The 18,850-nt window shown below is 57.7% G+C and overlaps 1 protein-coding gene across 2 annotated transcripts; it reads right to left on the minus strand.

Annotated features, from left to right (window-relative positions):
- Positions 1–1,584: 1,584 nt before the first annotated feature.
- On the minus strand, positions 1,585–18,317 carry FHOD1 (formin homology 2 domain containing 1). Of its 2 annotated transcripts, XM_053952654.1 has the most exons (22): positions 18,084–18,316; positions 11,566–11,672; positions 11,370–11,434; positions 9,974–10,041; positions 9,776–9,881; positions 9,308–9,402; positions 8,777–8,888; positions 8,590–8,684; positions 8,358–8,501; positions 8,025–8,239; positions 7,761–7,871; positions 6,136–6,302; positions 4,950–5,884; positions 4,541–4,693; positions 4,217–4,399; positions 3,832–3,951; positions 3,518–3,679; positions 3,227–3,417; positions 2,962–3,154; positions 2,729–2,882; positions 2,467–2,643; positions 1,585–2,005 (listed from the first exon to the last, which is right to left on the minus strand). In XM_053952654.1, the coding sequence occupies exons 1-22, from the start codon at positions 18,267–18,269 to the stop codon at positions 1,923–1,925; spliced, it is 3,822 nt and encodes a 1,273-aa protein (XP_053808629.1). In that variant the 5' UTR covers positions 18,270–18,316; the 3' UTR covers positions 1,585–1,922. The 2 variants fall into 2 exon arrangements, with proteins under 2 accessions (XP_053808629.1, XP_053808630.1); XM_053952655.1 differs by lacking the exon at positions 3,832–3,951 and having other exon boundaries at positions 18,084–18,317.
- Between the last annotated feature and the right edge of the window lie 533 nt (positions 18,318–18,850).

Consider the following 18,850-nt stretch of genomic DNA (forward strand, 5'->3'; position numbering starts at 1 on the left):
AGGCAGGGATGGAGATAGAGGAAGGAATGGAGGTGCTGGGTGCCGTGGGGTGCCCTGGCAGGGTCACTTCATCCCACCTCGAGAAGTCCGCTGGGGGTGCAGCACCCCAACCCCATCTCTGTTGATGCTGCCTGAGGCCACATGTGCCCCAGGTCCCCACCAAGCCTCGTCTGGCTGCCCCAAACCCCCCTGAGTTTGCAAAGGTGCCTCCAGCTTCCTGCCACCCCCTCTCCTTCTCAGGGGTCACCTCTGCTGGTCATATTTTTGGCATAAACCACTTGTGCTGTGGCCAAGACAAGCACTTCAGGCGCCACTCAAGGGCAGTGTGTATCCAGGGCCAGGCTAGGAATCCTGGAAATAACACCAAGGCTGAAAAAAAAAAAGGTGGAAAAACCCGAACACATTCCCCTGCCTCAGTTTTCCCCAGCAAGTCCTCAGGAGTAACAATCCTGGGGCCGTCACACGTGCAATATCATTTTAGGTACCTGGAGTAGGTGCAGGGGGTCAAGAAGATGCTTTCTCAGCCCCTTCTCCTTCCTCCTGTGGCTCATTGTTACCTATCATAACCTCTTTGTCCTGTCTTTGCAGCCCCAAGTCAAGCACCCAGAGGGCAGGAAAGCCAGACTGTATCTTGAGGCACTTCTGGGACACTTGCAGCTCTCAGTGTGGCATCTTGCTGCTTTCAGGGCCACTCAGGAAGATCTTGGACACTGCAGGCCAGGCCAGGCCGGCATGTCCAGCCTCGTGGGACAGGAACAACCCTGGGCAGAGATAGCCAGGAGGAAAAAGCTGCCCTGCCCTGTGGAGTTTTTCTTCATTCCTTGAAAGCCACAGAGACCTGCTGTGTGGGATTCAGGGCTGGAGGCAGCGCCAAGGTGGAGCTGTTGTGATGGATGACATGACACCATTCCCAAATGCCTCTAGCACAGGTGAGAGTGCCCAAAGCACTGGAACAGGGGGATCCTCAGAAACGGTACCCACTGTGAGGAGCATCGCAGTCAGCACCCTGTGTGGGGTTTAACCCGTGTCTGGCATGGCATGAGGCACACTGGGACAGGAGGTGGCAGGAACATCTCCCAGGCTCCCATGGGGACAGGCAGATGCTGTCTTCATGCATTTACAGGAACAGGCAGCCTGTCTTTGCCCACCACAGGTATTTCTGAGGCTTGCAGCTGGGGCATACATGATTGCTGTGCCCTGGACCTGCTCCTAGAGGGGAACAACCACCCTGCCTCTGACCCAGGTCTGGGTCTGGCTAAACCCCCCCAGGAGAGGTTTGTAAAGGAGAGGTGAAGTCAGACAATTTTACTGTGCTGTGGCCTTGTGCTCAAGCCACTGCTCCTGTCCTTGAGCATGCAGCCTTGAGCCTGGCAGCAGCCCTTGCTCCTTCTGGAAAAGTCCCCCAGCTGTCCCAGTATAGAGGGGATCGTGCTGTCCCCAGACGGACAATGGTGCCTACAAGCCACAGGGTTGGCTGAGTGCTTGCCCCAGGCAGCAGGGTTGGGGATGCAGGAGAAGGGATACTGGCTTGGCCAGGGAGGAAGTACCACATCATTGTGGCCTCTCAGGTACAGGAACAAGAGATGCTGACAGCATATCAGATCATTTTATTGACACAGTGGCCATGGGCCAGACCCAGTTCCCAGAGGGGGTCTGAGTCCAGCCCCTTGACCCCTCTAATACTGTTGAGAAGATGAACCTCGAGCCTCCAAGCACGAGTGCTGAGCATCCTCCATCCCAGTTGCCATGGAGCAGCCCTGGGCATCAATCCCATCCTGCTGCCTGCACCTCTGGAAGCTGGAGGCCAGCAGGGAAAAGTGAGGCGAGGCCAAAGGTGCGGAGCGTGCTTTTCCTGGAACCACAGGGGCTGCCACCACATCCTGCCCTGGGGCTGCTGGCAGTGGGGAGCAGCAAGAGCCCCCTCAAACCTCCATGCCAGGCACCCGCCCCAGGCCCAGCGCCTGCACCAGGTCGTCGCTGAGCCCGCTCTTCAGCGTCCGCCGCACTGCGGGAAGAGGAGAGCGTGGCACTGGCAGCACAAGCAGCGCCGGGTGCCAGAGTCCCCACACACCGGGGGCCTGCTCAGGCAGGGCCAGGGCAATGGGGACCAGTGGCATGGACTGGTATCAGGGTACATCATGGTGGCCCAGCCATGACAGGGGGGAACAAAGGACATGGCATGGGGACAGAGCACAGAGACATGGAGATGGAACAGAAGACAGCGACAGGGACAGAGATGAGAGGGAGTATGGGGATTGGGCAGAGCCTGGGAAGAGAGATGGGACAGGGCATGGCAAGAGAGACAAAGAGATGGGAAAGGTTAAGAGGACAGGGACACAGAGCTGGGAAAAAGCATCTGAGCAGGGACAGAGACATGGGACAGGGACATAGAGATGGGACAGAGTACAGGGACAAAGTGTGGAACAGAGATGGAACAGGGCAGAAGGACACAGAGATGGGACTTACAGGACTTCCTGTTGCCACGGGACCTCCTGCGCTCCTTGTTGGGGCAGGGCCGGGGGTTGGCATTGTGAGTCACCGATTTCACCAGCTGGTCCATGATTTCATCTGAAGCATCATCGGGTGAGCTGGGAACATCCTCCTGGGCTGGAGAGGCCTGGGTTGGGGTGCTATGCCCTGTTCCTGCGTGGGGACAATAAGGATGCTGGCACCAGCTGTTCTCAGCCAGCTGGGCATGTCTTGAGTTCCTCTGCCATCCTGCTCCTACCCTGGCTGGCTCGGCTGCGGCGGGCAGGGATATCTGTGGGGGAGGTCAGCACAATCTTCATGCTCTCGTGACCCGCTTCCATCTGCTCCTTGGGGCTGCTGGACACCACGGCGGGTGGCAGAACTGCCTCGGCAATGCCGGAGAATTTCTCAGTCTGCAATGGGAGGAGAGGTTGGTACTGGGGACATGGGGAGCGTCACCTCCTGGTGGCGCCCAGCCGAGTGTCCCCATACCTCGGTGATGAGCCGTCCCCGCGTTTTGTTGCGCTCGCGGTGGGCAGCGCGTTTCTTCTGCTGCTGCAGGACGCGCTCCCGGCAGGTGCGGTACTCCAGGGCGAACTCCCGCAGCAGTTTGCAGATGGACGTCACCTTCACATCCCGCGCCGCGCTCGCTGGGTACCCCAGGTACAGCAGGAAGGAGTGAAACCTACGGGAACATCAGTCACAGAGTGCCACCAACAGGACTGCAAGGTTCCTGCTGTGTCCCCAAGCCACCAACCTGTTGAGGACACGCCTGTGCACCACCTTCAGGACGATGATGCGCTGGGTGCTGTCCTTGAGGAACTCTGTCAGCTTGGTCTTCAGCACTGGCTTGGTCTCATGCTTGGCAATCACCTTCAGGTTGTGCCAGGAGGCCCTGCACCTCCGCTCCAGCTGCACCAGGCTGTTGGCCAGCTCTTCAAAGTCAATCTGGAAGAGTGAGATGTTAGTCCTTGGCCATGCTGGTGTAGCTGGGCAGCCACAGGACCCACACCCTCCCCTTGCCCAGGTGTCACCTGCCTTGCCTCACCTTGGCGGAGCGGGTGATGGAGGCAATTTCTGAGTAGAGGTCAGTGGTTTCTGGGAACTTCTCTACCACCATCTGGCAGAGATGGTAGAGCAGGGACTGCCGGTGCACTGTGTCCTTCACTTCCGAGACCTTCTCCAGGTAGCTGAGCTCGAAGCCTCTGCTCTGAAACCCAGTGGACTCAGCAGGGACTCTCCTCCCTACTCCAGCAGACTTCCAGTCTGCAGATCCACTGGGTCCCTACCAGTACCTCCCAGCTCCCCACAGACCCTTCTGGGTACCCACACACCATGGCTAGTCCTCACCCTGCTCCTCACCTGGGAACCATTCAAGAAGTTGCCCGTGGCCAGCAGTGTGGCCAAGATGCACTTGAATGTGTGATTTCTGGCCAGCTGCTCCATGCCTACCTTCAGATCAAAGAGTGGCTCTGCGATCTCCTGGGTGAGGGGAGAAGCAGGTGAGATCCCTTGGCCACTCTCTCCCTTGGGACCTTCAGCATTCACCCATGAGGACAACCACCTCCTAATCAATTCAAGCCCATGCTTGTCTTGGGGATCTGCAGCCCATCCCCAGCCATCTTGGGGTACCTCCCATGTTTGGATATGACAAGTCCTCACCAGAAACATGCTTGGCTCAGTGCTTAGCACTGCTGGGTGTCAGCAGTGGGAGGGCAGAGGGCAGATGGGGTACATGGCTCTGTACCTGCTCCAGGCTCTCATAGTCCAGCTTGAAGGCCCAGAGCTGGAGCCTGGCCGTGAGGTCACTGATGGAAGACAGGGAGAGCAGGAACTGCTCTGCAGAGCCCAAAGGCACATCAGGATTGGCCAGCTGGGCCTCCTGGATCTTCTGTTTTTCCTCCTCAGTTGGGACCATGGTTAGAATTTTCTGGAGCAGAGAAAGAGGGGTATGTCAGACTCCATACATAGGATGTGTCACCCCAGGCATCATGGCATGGACGCCTCCTAGCCTGGGGAAATGACCTACTGAGGACCTCTGAGGAGCTGAGCCTGCTTCTCTTGTGCTCACCTCAATCCCTTCCTTAGTAACTGCAAATTCATCAAAGTTGAGCACGGCTGTCTTGATTATATGGATGGGCGGCAGCACAGTGAGGCCAATGTTGATGGCATTGCTCCTCTTAGGGTCCAACACCACCACCACCTTCTTCCCATCAATGGCTTTCTGCAAAGAGGACAGAATGGATGGGAACAGCCAGGCAAAGGGCTCACCTTCATGAACTTATGAACACAGGGAACCAAACACAGACCAGGCAGTAAGCCAAACCAAATCTGTGCAGTGCCCATAACCATCCCCACTGAGCCTCCAGGCTTCCGGTGCCCATCCTTGACATAGGGTAGGGGTAACAGGGTCCCCACAGGAACCCACAGCCTTCCTCCCACCCCTCAAGTCTCCTTGGCCAATGGGTGCCCACTGGTACCTTTGAGGTTGGCGCTTCCTTTGACCGTGACTCAAAGAGATGCTCCAGTTTGGCAGTATTGACCTCGACACTCTGCAGGGATGCCCAAAGTGTCCCCTGGCCGAACCTGCCAGGCCCCACAGTGCCATCCAGCTGCTTCAGCTCCTTCCAGAAGAGCTTCACTGTCCTCTTCTTCTTGGCCTGGGAGGGGCCATCTGTTGTTGAGGGACCTGGCAGCCCTGGTGGGGGTAGGCAGCTAGGGACTGCAGGAGCTGGAGGTGGTGGTGGTGGGCAACCAGGGAGCACAGGAGGTGGAGGTGGTGGCGGTGGGCAACCAGGGAGCACAGGAGGTGGAGGTGGTGGTGGTGGGCAACCAGGGAGCACAGGAGGTGGAGGTGGTGGTGGTGGGCAACCAGGGAGCACAGGAGGTGGAGGGGGAGCCATGAATGTTCCAGCACTCATTGCTTCAATGCCAGGATGGAGGAAAGACCCGTTGGTCATTGGCCCCGTGTCCAGGATGTCAAAATCTTCTTCTTCCCCCAAATCAGTGAAGTCCAGGTCCTTGATCTTCAGCTGCACAGGGATGGTCTCCAGGCGCTCCCATGTCAGCTCTGTGTCCTTTTTGATGGGCATCATCCCGGTGTTCTCCAGCTTCTGCGTGTGGGTCTCATCATCTATGCTGGACATGGCACGTACCAGCTTGGCATGGGCACTGGCTACTGGCCCGTCGGGAGCCCTGCCACAGAGCCGGGCACTCTCCTGCTCCTGGCTGCTACTTCCCTTGGTGTCCATCTCCACTTCACCCTGGATCCGGGGGGATAAAGGTATTTCATGGAACACCTTCTCCCTCTCCGACTCCGAGGAGCCCTTGGCATACAGCATGTCCAGCATAAACTTGGTGTCAGAGGAGATGGTGCTGCAGGAGTCAGTGATGTCAGATCGAGCCAAACGAGACCCTGCAGGGAAAGAGAAGAAGCTGGGACAATCTGCTTGGAGACGGCAGGTGGTGCTGGGCTCAGTGCAGAGTTGGACTCCTGCTCTGCAGTGGGGTGTGCTCAGGTGCCGGCATTTTGACCAAAGAGGTACCACCAGCTCCTCCAAGGCTCTGTGTGTCACAGATACAGGCATGGGATGAGGACCAAGGGGCCACTAATCCCCACCCCAGGGACCCAGATGAACTGGGAACACACACCCTGGCAGCACCTACTTATGCTGGGTGGCTCCATCCCAGAATCAGAGGTGCTGTGGTCTCTTTCCCATGCAAGAGCAGTAGGATGCTCCAGTGTAGTATCGCTGAGGACATCGAGCCGTCCCTTGGCCATGGAAGAGATCTTCTCCTTCTGGGCTGCAGCCAGGTTCTCCAAAAAGCGAGCTCTGCAAGATGGGGTGGATGTTGGCCAAAAGCAAAGCAGGGATGGGGACAATAGGGACAGCCAGCAAACCACGCCACACTGCACAGCCAGTCCCACAGCACAGAAACCCCCTGCACTGACCACACCGCATTGGGGACACCAAGGATTCAACCTCCTCTGAGCCCTGCAGAGAGAGGTGATGGCCCATGGCTGTGCCAACAGGGTGCTGCTGTCACCAGTTGGTCCCAACAGACCTGGTGCTCACTGCAACCCTCATCCAAAAGCTGCAAAACCCAGGAGGGCACCAAGGCAGAGACTTGAGGGCATGCTCCTGCTCCTCATGCCCTGTGTGGCCAGAGCCCAGATACCTCCAGCTGGGTACCAGTCCAAGGAAGAGCATGCCTGGAGACACACGCATGCCTCTACTTACTCAAACTTCTTCAAAATAGGCTTGTCCCCATGCAAGGAGGGGGCATCCTCCCGCCTGAGGGAAAACAGGGGTTAGCCCCCACTGCTGGCAGTCCCCTGGGGCTTGTGCATCCTGCACACACCCACCTGGCAGCCCTCCAGCATGGAACCCCTGCCCCATGGCCCCAGGGTTCACAGGGAGCCAGGAGAGCCCTGGCAAGTCCCTTCCAGCCCAGGCACCACGTGGCATCGGGTGCTGGAGAGATGGGATGTCATCCATCACCTGGAGCGGGCTGTGCCACCCCCAGCAAGAACACCTCACCCCAAAGCAGGGATCAGAGGGTGTCACATCCTGTGGGGTGATGGGGGAGTGGGTTGGGGTCCCACAGGTAGGACTTGAAGGGGAGAGGCAAGGGATGGGGGCAGCAAGGTGAGTGCAAGTGTCTGCTCCCCCAGAGCATCAGAGGATATGGCAAGGGAGAATTAATAGGACATTAAGCTGAAAGAGAGTAGGTTTAAATTGGATATTAGGAAGAAATTCTTCCCTGTGAGGGTGGTGAGACACTGGCATGGGTTGCCCAGAGAAGCTGTGGATGCCCTATCCCTGTAAGACCAGGCTGGATGCTTTGAGCAACCTGGTCTAGTGGAAGCACTGGAACTAGATGATTTTTAAGGTCCCTTTCAACCCAAACTATTCCAGGATCTATGATCATGCTGGGAGGGAGCACACACGTGCAGAGCCAGGCACTTACCAGACAGGGGCAGTTTGGTGCAGCCTGCAAAAGGAAAGACAGAAAGAGTGGGCAGAGGAGAGGGCAAGCGTGGGCAGAGAGGAGAATGAGGAGGAACTGGAGCAGAGCTGTGCATGCCCGAAGGATGCCTTGGAGCCCCTGGCTGGACCCTTTGATACCTGCTGCCCCCCATACATCTCTCCAGCTCCAGTGCCCTCCCAGACTGCTTCCCCCTGGGGAAAGGCAGAGTGTGCCCTGGGATGAACACACCTCATGCTCCTGGGAGCCCACCCTGCTGCCCTGGGGGATCTCCATGTCCCCAGCCCCTCCTGGCTCCTTACTTGTACACGCTGCGCTCTCCTGGGCCCGGGGCCTGCTCCTTCTCAGCCGGGGGGGAGGCCAGGGCCAGCCGCACACTGGACGTGCTGTTGTAGATGCTGGTGGGACAGGGTCTGGAAGAAGTTGACAGGGACTGAGAGCAGGTCCCACAGGACTGCTCTCCACCCTGGCACCAGCAATGGATCCAAGTGCTGCTTATGCAGCATCTTGGTGTCTTCACCATCCCACAAGCATCCCCACCACAGACCACCTCCAGCTGCACTTACTCTGCTGGGCTGCTTGGTGCAGGGATAGGCAGGGTGTCCTCAGCTGGGGGCTCCTTTGGAGTGTCAGGAGACCCCAGCAGTGGCTGGGCATCAGCAGTGGGATCCTGAGAGCCACCCTGGGATCGCCGCCCACGCCGGCCCTCATCTGTCCTCCTCCGTTCTTTGCGTCCCCCTGAGGGCGGCTCTTCCACATCATCCTCCAGCTTCAGAGCACTCTGTGGAGGGACCAGGGGCATGGCACCGGGCACAGCAGCATCCCTGCCACCCCATGCACTCACCCTCCCTGCTCGAGGCAGGTGGCACATGGCCAGACCCTGCTGGAGCCCCGCTCACCTCGTAGAGTGTGAACTGCTGCTTCAAGTCGAGGTCGGTGCCTTTGCTGCCCAGGTACTGCTGCACCACCTGCTCCATGCCCTGCTGCTCCAGGCAGTCAGTCACGTCGTAGAAGGTGTCTTGGTCTGGGAGAGCTGCCAGTGTCTGGGCAGAATCAGAGGGATGCTGCTGGCACTGGGGTCACCCACACTGAGCCCCAGCAGTGTGGCACCACGGGGACACCCCCACAGACCTTGTTGATCAGTGTCATGGTGAACACCAGCAGCTCGGTGTCAGCCCCGTTGCGCTGCTCCAGGATGGCCATTAAGTTGGACCATGGACAGGCACCTGGGAAAAGAGGCATGAAGAGGTGACATGCAGGCTGGGAGGGGACACTGTCCCCCAGCAGGGACCTCGCAGGAGGCTGGAGCTGCACTCACCCCTCGCCTGGTCCACGGCATTGACGGCATGGATGAGCAGCAAGGCGTTGGGCTCCGTGTACTCCACAAACACCAGGAGCAGCTTCAGTGCCGTCTTCACCACCAGGCGAAACTGGGACAAAGGATGGCAGCTGGGACAGCAGCGGTGACAGGGGCCTGCCAGTGTGCTGCTGGGGCACTGTGGGGTGCCTGTGCCCATGCCCCAGGACTGGGAGCTTTGCTGTGGGGCCAGGGACTGTAGCTGTGAGGCTCATGGCCAAGAGGCACTGGGAAGAGACCTGGAGCAGGAGTGTCTTACTCAAGCTCTGTGCCTGGGAATGTGGTCACATGAGGATAGGGAGGTCTGCAGATGCTGGGTGACTTCCAGAAGGTGGGAGCAGGACCCAACACAAGCAAAGGTACCAGGGTACCAAGCCCAGAGGCAGAAAGAGAAGTACATCCTCTGAGGGATGATTCAAGGGGACAGCCACAAGCAGGGAAAGGGGTGCAGTGGAGGGCACAGGCAGCCCCCCAAGAGCAACAGGCACTCACTGGGCTTCCTGACAGTGTGTACAGCCACTGGACAGTCTCATTGTGGTTGATGACACCTTGCATTCCATCCACGAAGAGCATGATCTGGCTCAAGGCTGCAAGGCAGAGTGGGCAGGCTGGTGTTGCAGCAGGCAGGGGTTGCGAATTCCCATCCCTGCACAGCATCACTGCAGCAAGGGCAATGTCTGGCTGCTGGGAAGGCAGAGTAACCCTAGTGGACCTTCTGACTCGCCTGCCCTGAGTGCCAGCCTTCCTCCCTCGGGACAAGCATAGAATCCTGGAATGCTTTGGGTTGGACGGGACCTTTAAGACCCATTCCAACTCCCCTGCCACAGGCAGGGACACCTTCCATTAAACCAGGTTGCATAGAAGACCCATCCAACCTGGCTTTGAACACTTCCAGGGATGGGGCATCCACAGCTTCTTTAGGCAACCTGCTCCAGAGATGCCCTGTGCCCAAATACCAACCCCGGAGGATGTAATTCTGGTAGTTCTGGTCAGCCTCTGCCCCCACTTTGATCAGGCACGTCAACCCCTCCAGGTTCACGAACTCCGGCACCAGGTCCTTGTCCTCCTGTGGGGAGAAGGCCAAGTGTTACCACAGCGCGGGGTGGGCAGCCAGCCCTGGGGGAGCCCCTGTCCCCCACCACACCAGCATCACCTCACCTGGAAGAGCTGCTTCAGGGAGAAGAGGGACCTCCGCAGCTCGGGCCCCTGTGAGTTGTACAGCTTCTCTGGGAGGAAAGGAGACATGTGGTGTGAGTGGCTCACTGCTGAACCGGGGCTCCCAAATGCTCCCAGTTTCCTGGGAAAGCCCCTCATCCTGACTGATCCTGATCCCTGTGCCATCACCCCAGCATTGCCCTGGCTGTGGGACACACTGGCTGGAAGCGGCTGCTGTACCACAACTACATATTTCAGCCCTCCCACTTTCCTATTTCCTTTTTTTTGCCCTCTTTTTCTGACCAGCAATGACACAAATATCCCCTTTGGTTTCCTGTGCAGAACCTAAACAGGAACACAGGCAGGAGGTTGAGCTACTTTTAGCCATCCCTCCCTGGGCACAGCCATGCCATGGTTCCAGAGTTCCCAGCAGCCCCAGGGCTTGGGAAAAACCACAGGATGGGGATAGGAAGGCCAGTGACACAGTGTAGTGTGACACAGGTTGCTCGGGGACAGGACTGTCACTGGGCCGCAGACTACGTGCTTATGGGGGTGGTGCCTGCAGGCAGGAGCCAGCGTGGAGCAGCCAGGGCATTGGGAAGCTGGAAGGCCCCGTGAAGACACCAAAGCCATTGGAAGCCAGCACTTCCCACATGCAAAAATTGAGTTAGCCACGCATCCCAACTTATTTGGGTCGGGCTTAGAGCTGCAACAAGCCAAAAACAAGATGTCCAAGTAGTCCTCCAGATATGCCCTGTAAAACACAGTGTCCCGGCAGCCTCCTCCACTCGCTTATCAGCTTGTCAGAGAGCTGGAGGGAAGGCAGAGCTGCTGGGAGGAAAAGCAGAAGAGCTCAGGGCTCAGACAGAGCCTGGGAACTGCTGGCAAAGAGCAAGACCATGACCCTGACCCTGGGCTTCCTGCCCCTTCCTGCATAGTTCAGCTGCAGCCCTGCACAGTCAGCTGATGCCCATCTGGCATCACTCTGCTCAGTGGTTGTTTTCCCCCTGCCAAAGACAAAAAAAAGTGCTTGAAACTCCTGAATATTTTGCAGGACCTCAGAGCAGGCTGCCTGAAGCATGGCAGCACTTTCTGCTGCGCAAGAGCCCTTTGTTTATGTCTTCACAGCTATATTTAGAGCTTGCCTGAATGACCCAGAATAACTGCAGTGGGTGGTGGGCTCCCAGCCCAAGAGGCAAAAGTCCTGATCTCTGAGGATGGAGGGGATTAACCCAGCGGGTACTCCATGTCCCCTGATCTCTGGGAGGGGTTATGGGGTGGAAGCAGCCCTCTTCATCACAAAAACCCTGGCCAAAACTCACTGCAGAGGCCAAACCTCCACCATCCAGGGCAGTGGAGCTGCTGGACCAGGCTGGAGGAGGGAGCAGCCCCGACTCACCAATGATGGCGTGGACTCGGACGGAGAGCTGCGTGCGCAGGATCAGGGTCGGCCGTCTCCCCTTCCTAAGGTGGGGGAAATGTGCTGTGAGTGCCTGCAGTGGGATCACCACAGCCCCTGGCTCCTTGCCCATGGTGTACACACACATGTGGGGTCCCTGTGTCCCCATAGGCCTCAGATACCCCATGTGCCCTACCTGACCTCCTCATAGAAACCCTCCAGATCATCCTTCTGTTCCAGCAGGGATAAGTCAAGGTCCAGGTAGTGTCCAGAGGGTGAGACCTGCAGCGTGCAGTCCTCCAGCTGGGGATGCAGACAGCAAGGCTGAGTGCCCATGCCCACCACAGCCCTACAGGCTCCCAGAACATTCCCAGGTCACCCTCCTGCCCACACCAAACTCAGCTGGCAGACACATCCTGGAGTGAGGTGGCATGTCCCACGTGTCCCCAGTCACTGGCTCTGCAGGGAGATGCCCGAGCACCTCCTGCCTCAGCCTGTGGCAGCAGCTCTGGCCAGAGAGAGAAACACACAACTTTCTCAGGCATCGCCTGAGAAAGGCTGTGAGAAGATCAGAGAGAAGAATGAGAAACAATTCTTATCTTAACTTGCTGTACCTGCTGTTGTGAACATGTAGAATGTGTTGTGGAGATTTGTTTACTAAAAGGTGGTTTCTTAATTAGTCAATGGTGATAGTGTTTGGATTGGGGACCAATTAAGTCTACTTATATTGTAACTGTCTATAAAAGCAATGGGTTTCTTAATAAAAAGAGAGATTGATCAACCTTCTGTGAATCATGGAGTCAATGGTAATTATTACCTGGCCAGGGGCCTGTCACAATGACATCAGCCTGGTGCTGATTGTGGATAAACATGGAGCCCCAGGCTGGAAAAGGCTGAGTGAGGGTGGTCCTGCCAGCATTGAGCTCCTTAGCAATCCCTGGGTGGGAACCATGAAAAGAGGTCGATTGGCTCACTGGAGCTCCCTTTAGTCAGCAGGGGCTCAACTGGGGCAGGATCCGTCTCCTCCCAGGGCTGGCAAATTGCCCCCGCCTGCAGGGACTGGGTCTGAGGGAACTGTTGGGCACCCAGCCCAGGCAGGGACCCCCCAAAGCAGTGCAAAGCCCTGGGATGTGCCCTGGCTGACACACCCTCTGACTCAGCCCGGAGCCACGTGGCATCTTCCATCAGAATTCTGATAAGCACAGCCCTGAGATGAGGCTGGGGCAAGGGGCACCTTCCCACAAAATCCATGCACAGCACCCATGGTGCACAGCCCGTGGGCACTGCACCCACAACGTCCATGAGGTACCCTGGACCCAGCAGCACCCCATAGCACCCCACAGCACCCAGGCAGGTCTTCTGGGACCCGGCAATTCGCCCTCAAGGTATGAGCAGAAGCAGAGGGAGGGCAGTGCCAGCACCCTGCCTCCCCTGCACTCTGGATCTGCTCCTAAAGCACTTGCAACTCTGCTGCCCCACCCTCTCCCTGCTCAACCCGTCTCTGAGGAACACATCTGCAGGGCAGGACTGAGGACTGGGGATAAAACCCCATTATTAAAGCTGCTTATGGTGCAAACAAGAGCAGGCAGTGCAAGCAGCAATAGGAGAGAGAAGTGGGGATCCATCAGCCATCTAAAACCCCACCTCAATTTCAGCACCAAATTGCAAAAGCTCCAAGCACAGTCCTGTCGCTGAGGAGCTCAGATGGGAACAGTCTCAGCTTCTCTGCCTTTCCCATCAATGCCTTACCCCACTGTGGCCCTGGAGATCCCACAGCAACTCTGGGTATGGCTCCTGCATCTCACTGGGATTCCTTTCCATGACATTCCCATCTCCTTGCATCGCAGCATTGTGCACAAGCTCACACGTAAGAATTCACTCTGAGTGCAATGTTAATACCAGAGGGTAAAGTCAAATGACACATGCATAGAAGTAATTAGTATGGGCAATTTGGCAGGGCACTGTTGTTGGGTTGGATGTTGATGTGTCCCACTCCACCTGCTGTGGTCATTGGCCACGCCAGCCAGCTATGGCAACGTGCAGCAAACACAGGCTGCTGGCACTGGGCAGGTACTCCTGGCTGCCAGCTCTGCCTTCACTGCACGAGTCCCTGACTCTGACCCCACACAGGGTTTGCTCACTGGGGAATGCTTCAATTCCTCCACTGGGACAGGCTGTCCTGCATCAACCTGGACATCCCTGCATCCACCCAGCCAATTCCTGCATGCTCCTGGGCATGCCCCCAGACAGCTTTGTATCCTCCTGGCATCCTGGCACCTCTGCCAGCCTCCCGGGCATCCCCTCAGGCATCCCTGCATCCACCCTGGCAAAGAGCAAATGACCCCAGTACAAAAGCCTTGCCTTCTCTGGGCTGCCACAGCCCCAGCAAGCCAGAGTTAACATCCCCAGCTCCTCGGGGCTGGTGACATGTCCCAGCTGGCGGGGGGAGGCCAAGCCCCTGGGACCTGACCCCACGTATTTCCCGTGTGAGCTTGGCAACGTTTCCCACTAGGGATGCTCCAAGCACTGGGCTCTGGCTTGGCTGTGGCTTCCCTGGGGATGGAGAGAGGCTGTCCCAAGCTCCTGTAGCCCTGCCAAAAATCCTGGGCAGCACTTCCACGTCAGGGAGCAGCAACTGCCCCAGGGCCAGGGGCTGTTCAGACAAGGGGTTTATACCCTGTAGGATCAAGCTGGGATCTCAGTGTCATGCTGCTGGGGACAGCAAGTTGGGGTCACAGGTTACAGACAGCTCCCAGTGCAGGGTGGCTCTGATTCATCTGTCTCCTGCCTGGTAAACCATTACAAAATGAGCCAGACTTTGAGGGCAAAGCAGAGCTGGGAGAGGAGAGTGTCCCACGCTCACACATGCAGCCCGTGGCTCCTGGGAGTCCCAGCCACCCTGCAGCAGGATGGATGTCCTTCATCCATTCACGGGGAGGTTCTGGCGTCTTGCTGAGGACACGATGCTGGTGCCAGCCCTGATGTGGTACAAGGACCCACGACCTGGAAAAGGTTTCTGTCTGTGTTGAATGCCCCATCCCTGGAAGTGTTCAAGGCCAGTTTGGATGGGACTTGGAAGAAGAGGTCTAAAGGAAGGTGTTCCTGCCCATGGCAGTGGGGTGGAACAAGATGATCCCTTTAAGGTCCCTTCAAACCCAAACCATTCCAGGATTCAATGGGGGCGTGATGGAAACCTCCTCACCTCCAACATGGAGACATCGTCCATGCACAGCTGAACTCACACTACCCACCACAGCATCACATTTTCCTGCTCACTCCTATCACAGCACCCCCACATGGGAGGATGCTCCAAGGCCAGGCAGCAAATATCCTCTTTATCTGCCAACAAAGGAAACACTTTTACCCCCTTTCTAACACTTTCTTTTTGCAGTAACCACAATTTCCCAGCATCGCTGCAGCTCTTCTAGAAAGCCTGTGGGGAAATTACAGTAAAAATATATTATTTAAATATACTAGGCAGCAGTTAAACACAAGGCACTGACAAGTCAGAAAGCCCTGGCATCACCAGCTGCTGCTCATCCTCCCAAAACACAGAGGGGTTGATGGTTTATAGATTTACACCAGCCACAGGACCCACCCCAACCCCAACCCCAACCCCAACCCCAGCCAAGCGCATTCAGCACAATTTAGTTGCAGGGCTAAGAGGGGTGTCCACTGCCAGGGCACCCAGGTGCTTGTCCACTCCTGCATGATGGATGGCAGCAAATGGATGAGAACACTGCCACTGCCTTATCATGGGGACAGGAAATAATACCCAAGCCAGGAGGGATCTCTGGAGGTCACCCAGAGTCAGCCCAGAAGTGCAAACTTGCTTCCCTCTGGAAGCTCCTCCAGCAGGGCTCATTGCTCATTAACAGATCTCTTGCTGCTCATCAACAGACCTGTGGCAGTGGGAGGACCCCAGTCCTGGGCAGCAGTTGGTGTCCTGGAAAAGCCATGGCATGAATGCCTGGCTGTAGCTCCCTTCCTGGAATCCATGCAAGGAATGGATCCTTGCTGGGAGCTGGGGAGTGCTGAGGTCTGCTGAGCACCAACACTCAGAGCTGCTGATGACTCCTCCTCACTGCTTTTGTGCAGTCCAGGGGTGAAGTGGGGCAAAGACTCTCACCAAAGCCCTCCTCAATCCTGTTAGGAAACAGAGGGCAACAGGGCTGTGGATAGGGATTGCTCACTTCACACACAGAGACTGCCCCACCAGCAGTCTATTGAGTACAAGAGCTCTCAGCAAGTTCATGGCACTGAGGCCAGCGAACTGTTTGCTCTTCCCAGATTTCCGGGGGAGGAAGGAGAATGCAAAACTCTAGCCTGATGGGTTTTGCAATTGTTTGGAAAAATCCCCAGATTCAGAGGTGAGAGTGCTCAGGGGCATTTGGGGACTTAAAGGACAGCCAAAAAAACCTGCCCTGTCAAAACCTGCCTGCAGAGGTTTAGAGAACGGCCACGCCCTGCCCAAGCATCACCCAAGGGTACTAGAAAAATGCTGGAAAGCTGAGAAGATAGTATCAGCCTGGAGGCAAACAATGCAGCAGCAGCAAACAAAGCAGGAAGGTATTTCCAAGCACAAACACACTTCCCGGAGAGCATGAAAAAGTCATCAGTGACAGGTCGTGTTCAGGGAGAGGAAGCACCAAGGGTGTCATGGGGCAGGACAGACTATTCAAGACAGTGATGCTTACACCAGAAATCTCTTGCTCATCATCTCTAAGCTGTTCCCAGCACATGGAGCTGCTTAGCTGGGCCAATAGGACTCAGCTGCTCTCCCAAGGCAGCTCATGCCCTGGGTGCCTGTGGCTCAGTTTTTCTCCAACGATGAGGGTACCCCAGCCCAGCTCCCTCCTGGCTGCTGCATCCTCTTCCAATGCTCTGCAGGTCCGGGCATGATGCCCAGCAGGACAAACCTGGCACCGGGCATTCCCAGTTGAATTTTTTTACAGCCAGTTCCTTGGGAAAAATCCGACTGTTCATTTACTAATTTTAGGGCGGTGACTAATGGAGCTGAGTGCTACCTGGCACAAAAAGCACCAGGGGAGGCTTTGGCTGGTCATGCCAGGGGAACGACATCTGCATGGCTCCATGAGTGCCAACTCTGAATTTTGACTGAACTGAGTGGCTTGGGAGACTGACCTCACTCCACAGGCTGTGAATCCCAGTGCGGGAGGCTCCCAATGAGCACATTTGCTCATGCAAACCCCAGCAAGCATCCCAGCTTGTCAGGTGGGGCATTCTGCAGCCCTTGCTGCCTCACAGAGCGCTGCGTGGTAAAGGCAGCATGGTTTATAACTTGTATAATCCAGAAATCTGGTTTATAAACCCAGAACAGGATCCTGGCTGCTCACCTGTGATTTCACCAACGGTCATGGGATGATACAGGGAAAAAATATCCAGAGCTTGGCTTAGGTAGAGAACAGAGCCTGAAATCCCAGGATCAACGCACTTCTGCTGGGCACAGGACCTCCTTGCAACACTCCCGCCCTCCGGAACGCAGTGTCCAGTCTCCACTCCTCCCTCCCACTACCCCGTGCCACCATGGCAGCACTCTGGGCTGGAGATCCCGTTACAGCCAGCTCCTGCCCAGGGAGCACAGCACACGCCTGAAATTTGAGTTTGCTCCATTCGTCATGTATCCAGGCTGTTTGTTCCCAAACAAACTCCCTTTAGTCACCACCTAAAAATCCCATGACGGCAACGACATGAGACGCTGCTTCTTTGCTCCAAGAAAAATGAAAAGGGTAATAAATGGGAGGATTTTTTTTTGGTGCAGGCAAAGGTCTCGAAGTGATCCCCTCTCCCCTGGAAGGTCAGCAAGCTCAGTGTCAGGCACGTCGAGCTGAATTTCCCCCTCCTGCTGCTCCATCTCTCCGCTGTAGCTCTGAGCGGAGCTCCCCCCATCCAGCCAGGGTTCCTGCCTCCCTTCCCTGCTCTCCCGTAGTGCTGCAGGACAGAGATGCTCAGCTATTGCCAAGCTCTGCTGGGTCCCGCGTCCCTAAGGAAGAAAACAAGCCTGTCCCCATCCTGAGAAGGAGGCTCCGAGAGCATCACGCCCACAGGAGATACACAGGGAGGGTGCCCTGTCTCCCCTGTCTCCTCCACTTCCCAGCCCGAGACAGACCTGAGGACACACAAACAAGACACGGTGCCTCGCTTCGCATTCGGCCTCCCGCCTTCCTCCCAGCTGAAGGAAATTGCTCAGCATGCATTTCCGTACTGCTCTCCGGTGACAAAGCTGCTGCCGGACCGGTGAGATGAGGGGCTGGTGGCCCTCCGCCCCCACCATCACCTCTCCAAGTTCCAGGTGTCGCAGCAAGAAGGAGCACTGGAAGGGCCCGGTGGAGCCGGTGTGCTCCGCTCCTGGCTGCCGGCGTGGGAGTGCGAGGCCGGTGCGGAACACGCTGCCTGCCTCAGCCCCGACCACACGGGGATGGACGCCTGCCCTCATCCTGCTTCCCCCTGCCAGGGTTCCTGCCTGCTCTGAGCAGCACATCCTCTTCCTCCCGCCGACTCATTCGGGGCCGGCCGAGGCTGGCATCTCCCGCAGGGGTTCCCAAATCCCGCCGTGAATCACACCGGGAGCGCTGCCGGGGACACACCGTCCGATCCCTCGCCTCCCCCGCTCCCCTCTAGCCAGCAATCCCCACCCCATCCCCCGCACGGTGCCCGCGCGGTGCTTTCCCCGCCGTCCCCGTCCCTGCTCACCGGCAGCGGGGCCCCGACCAGGCGGTGCAGCGCGGGCAGCTGCGCCCCCAGGGCCAGCGCCTCCTCCACGGCGTAAACCGGGGCTCGTCGGGGCTCCGGGAAGCTGCCGAAGGCGAAAGGATCCGCGTCCTCCAGGTATTGCACCCGGCATGGCACCGTCGCCTCCGCCGCCTCCACCACCGCCATGGCCCCGCCGCCGCCGCGGCCCCGTACAACGCCGCGCCCGGGGCGGACACGGCCTCGGCCCGGCCCCTTCGCCCGCCCCTGCCCCGGGAGAGGCCGCTCGGTGCTCGGTGCTCGGCGCGCCCTCCCGCGGGCGCATCCAGGATGGAGGCTCCAGGCTCTGGGGGGCTCCACTGGAACGCTCCGGCATCAGGGGTGCTCCAGGATGGATGCTCCAGGCTCTGGTGCGCTCCTCTGGAACGCTCTGGCATCAGGGGTGCTCCAGGATGGATGCTCCGGGTTCTGGGAGGCTCCATCAGTGTGCCCCGGTACCGAGGATCTCCAGACCCCAGGTTGCTCCGGCGTCAGGGGTGCTCCAGGCCCTGTGGGGCACCACTGGGATGCTCCAGGATGCTCCAGGCCCCATGAGGTTCCAGGTGCTCCGGGGTGCCAGGTGAGTCTGCTCGCCCCAGGTGAACTGGAGCACGGATGGGCAGCTGGGCTCAATCTCCCCATCTTGGGGCAGGGGGGAAGCAGCACAGGATGAGCTTCCTGGATCCAGGGGTGTTGTGGTGCTGCCCTGGAAGTCCCTGGGGTATACTGAG

Source organism: Vidua chalybeata, chromosome 11 (genome assembly GCF_026979565.1).
Source record: "Vidua chalybeata isolate OUT-0048 chromosome 11, bVidCha1 merged haplotype, whole genome shotgun sequence".
NCBI classification, from domain to species: domain Eukaryota; kingdom Metazoa; phylum Chordata; class Aves; order Passeriformes; family Viduidae; genus Vidua; species Vidua chalybeata.

What these genes read in the sequence shown, in the direction of transcription:
- FHOD1 (XM_053952654.1), bottom strand. Translation starts at nt 18,269, where the DNA reads ATGGCGGTGGTGGAGGCGGCGGAGGCGACGGTGCCATGCCGGGTGCAA. An exon ending in GGTTTCTATGAGGAGGTCAG is followed by an intron (nt 11,435 to 11,565) that starts GTAGGGCACATG and finishes CCCCCACCTTAG; the next exon opens with GAAGGGGAGACGGCCGACCC. An exon ending in CACAGGCGTGTCCTCAACAG is followed by an intron (nt 3,155 to 3,226) that starts GTTGGTGGCTTG and finishes ATGTTCCCGTAG; the next exon opens with GTTTCACTCCTTCCTGCTGT.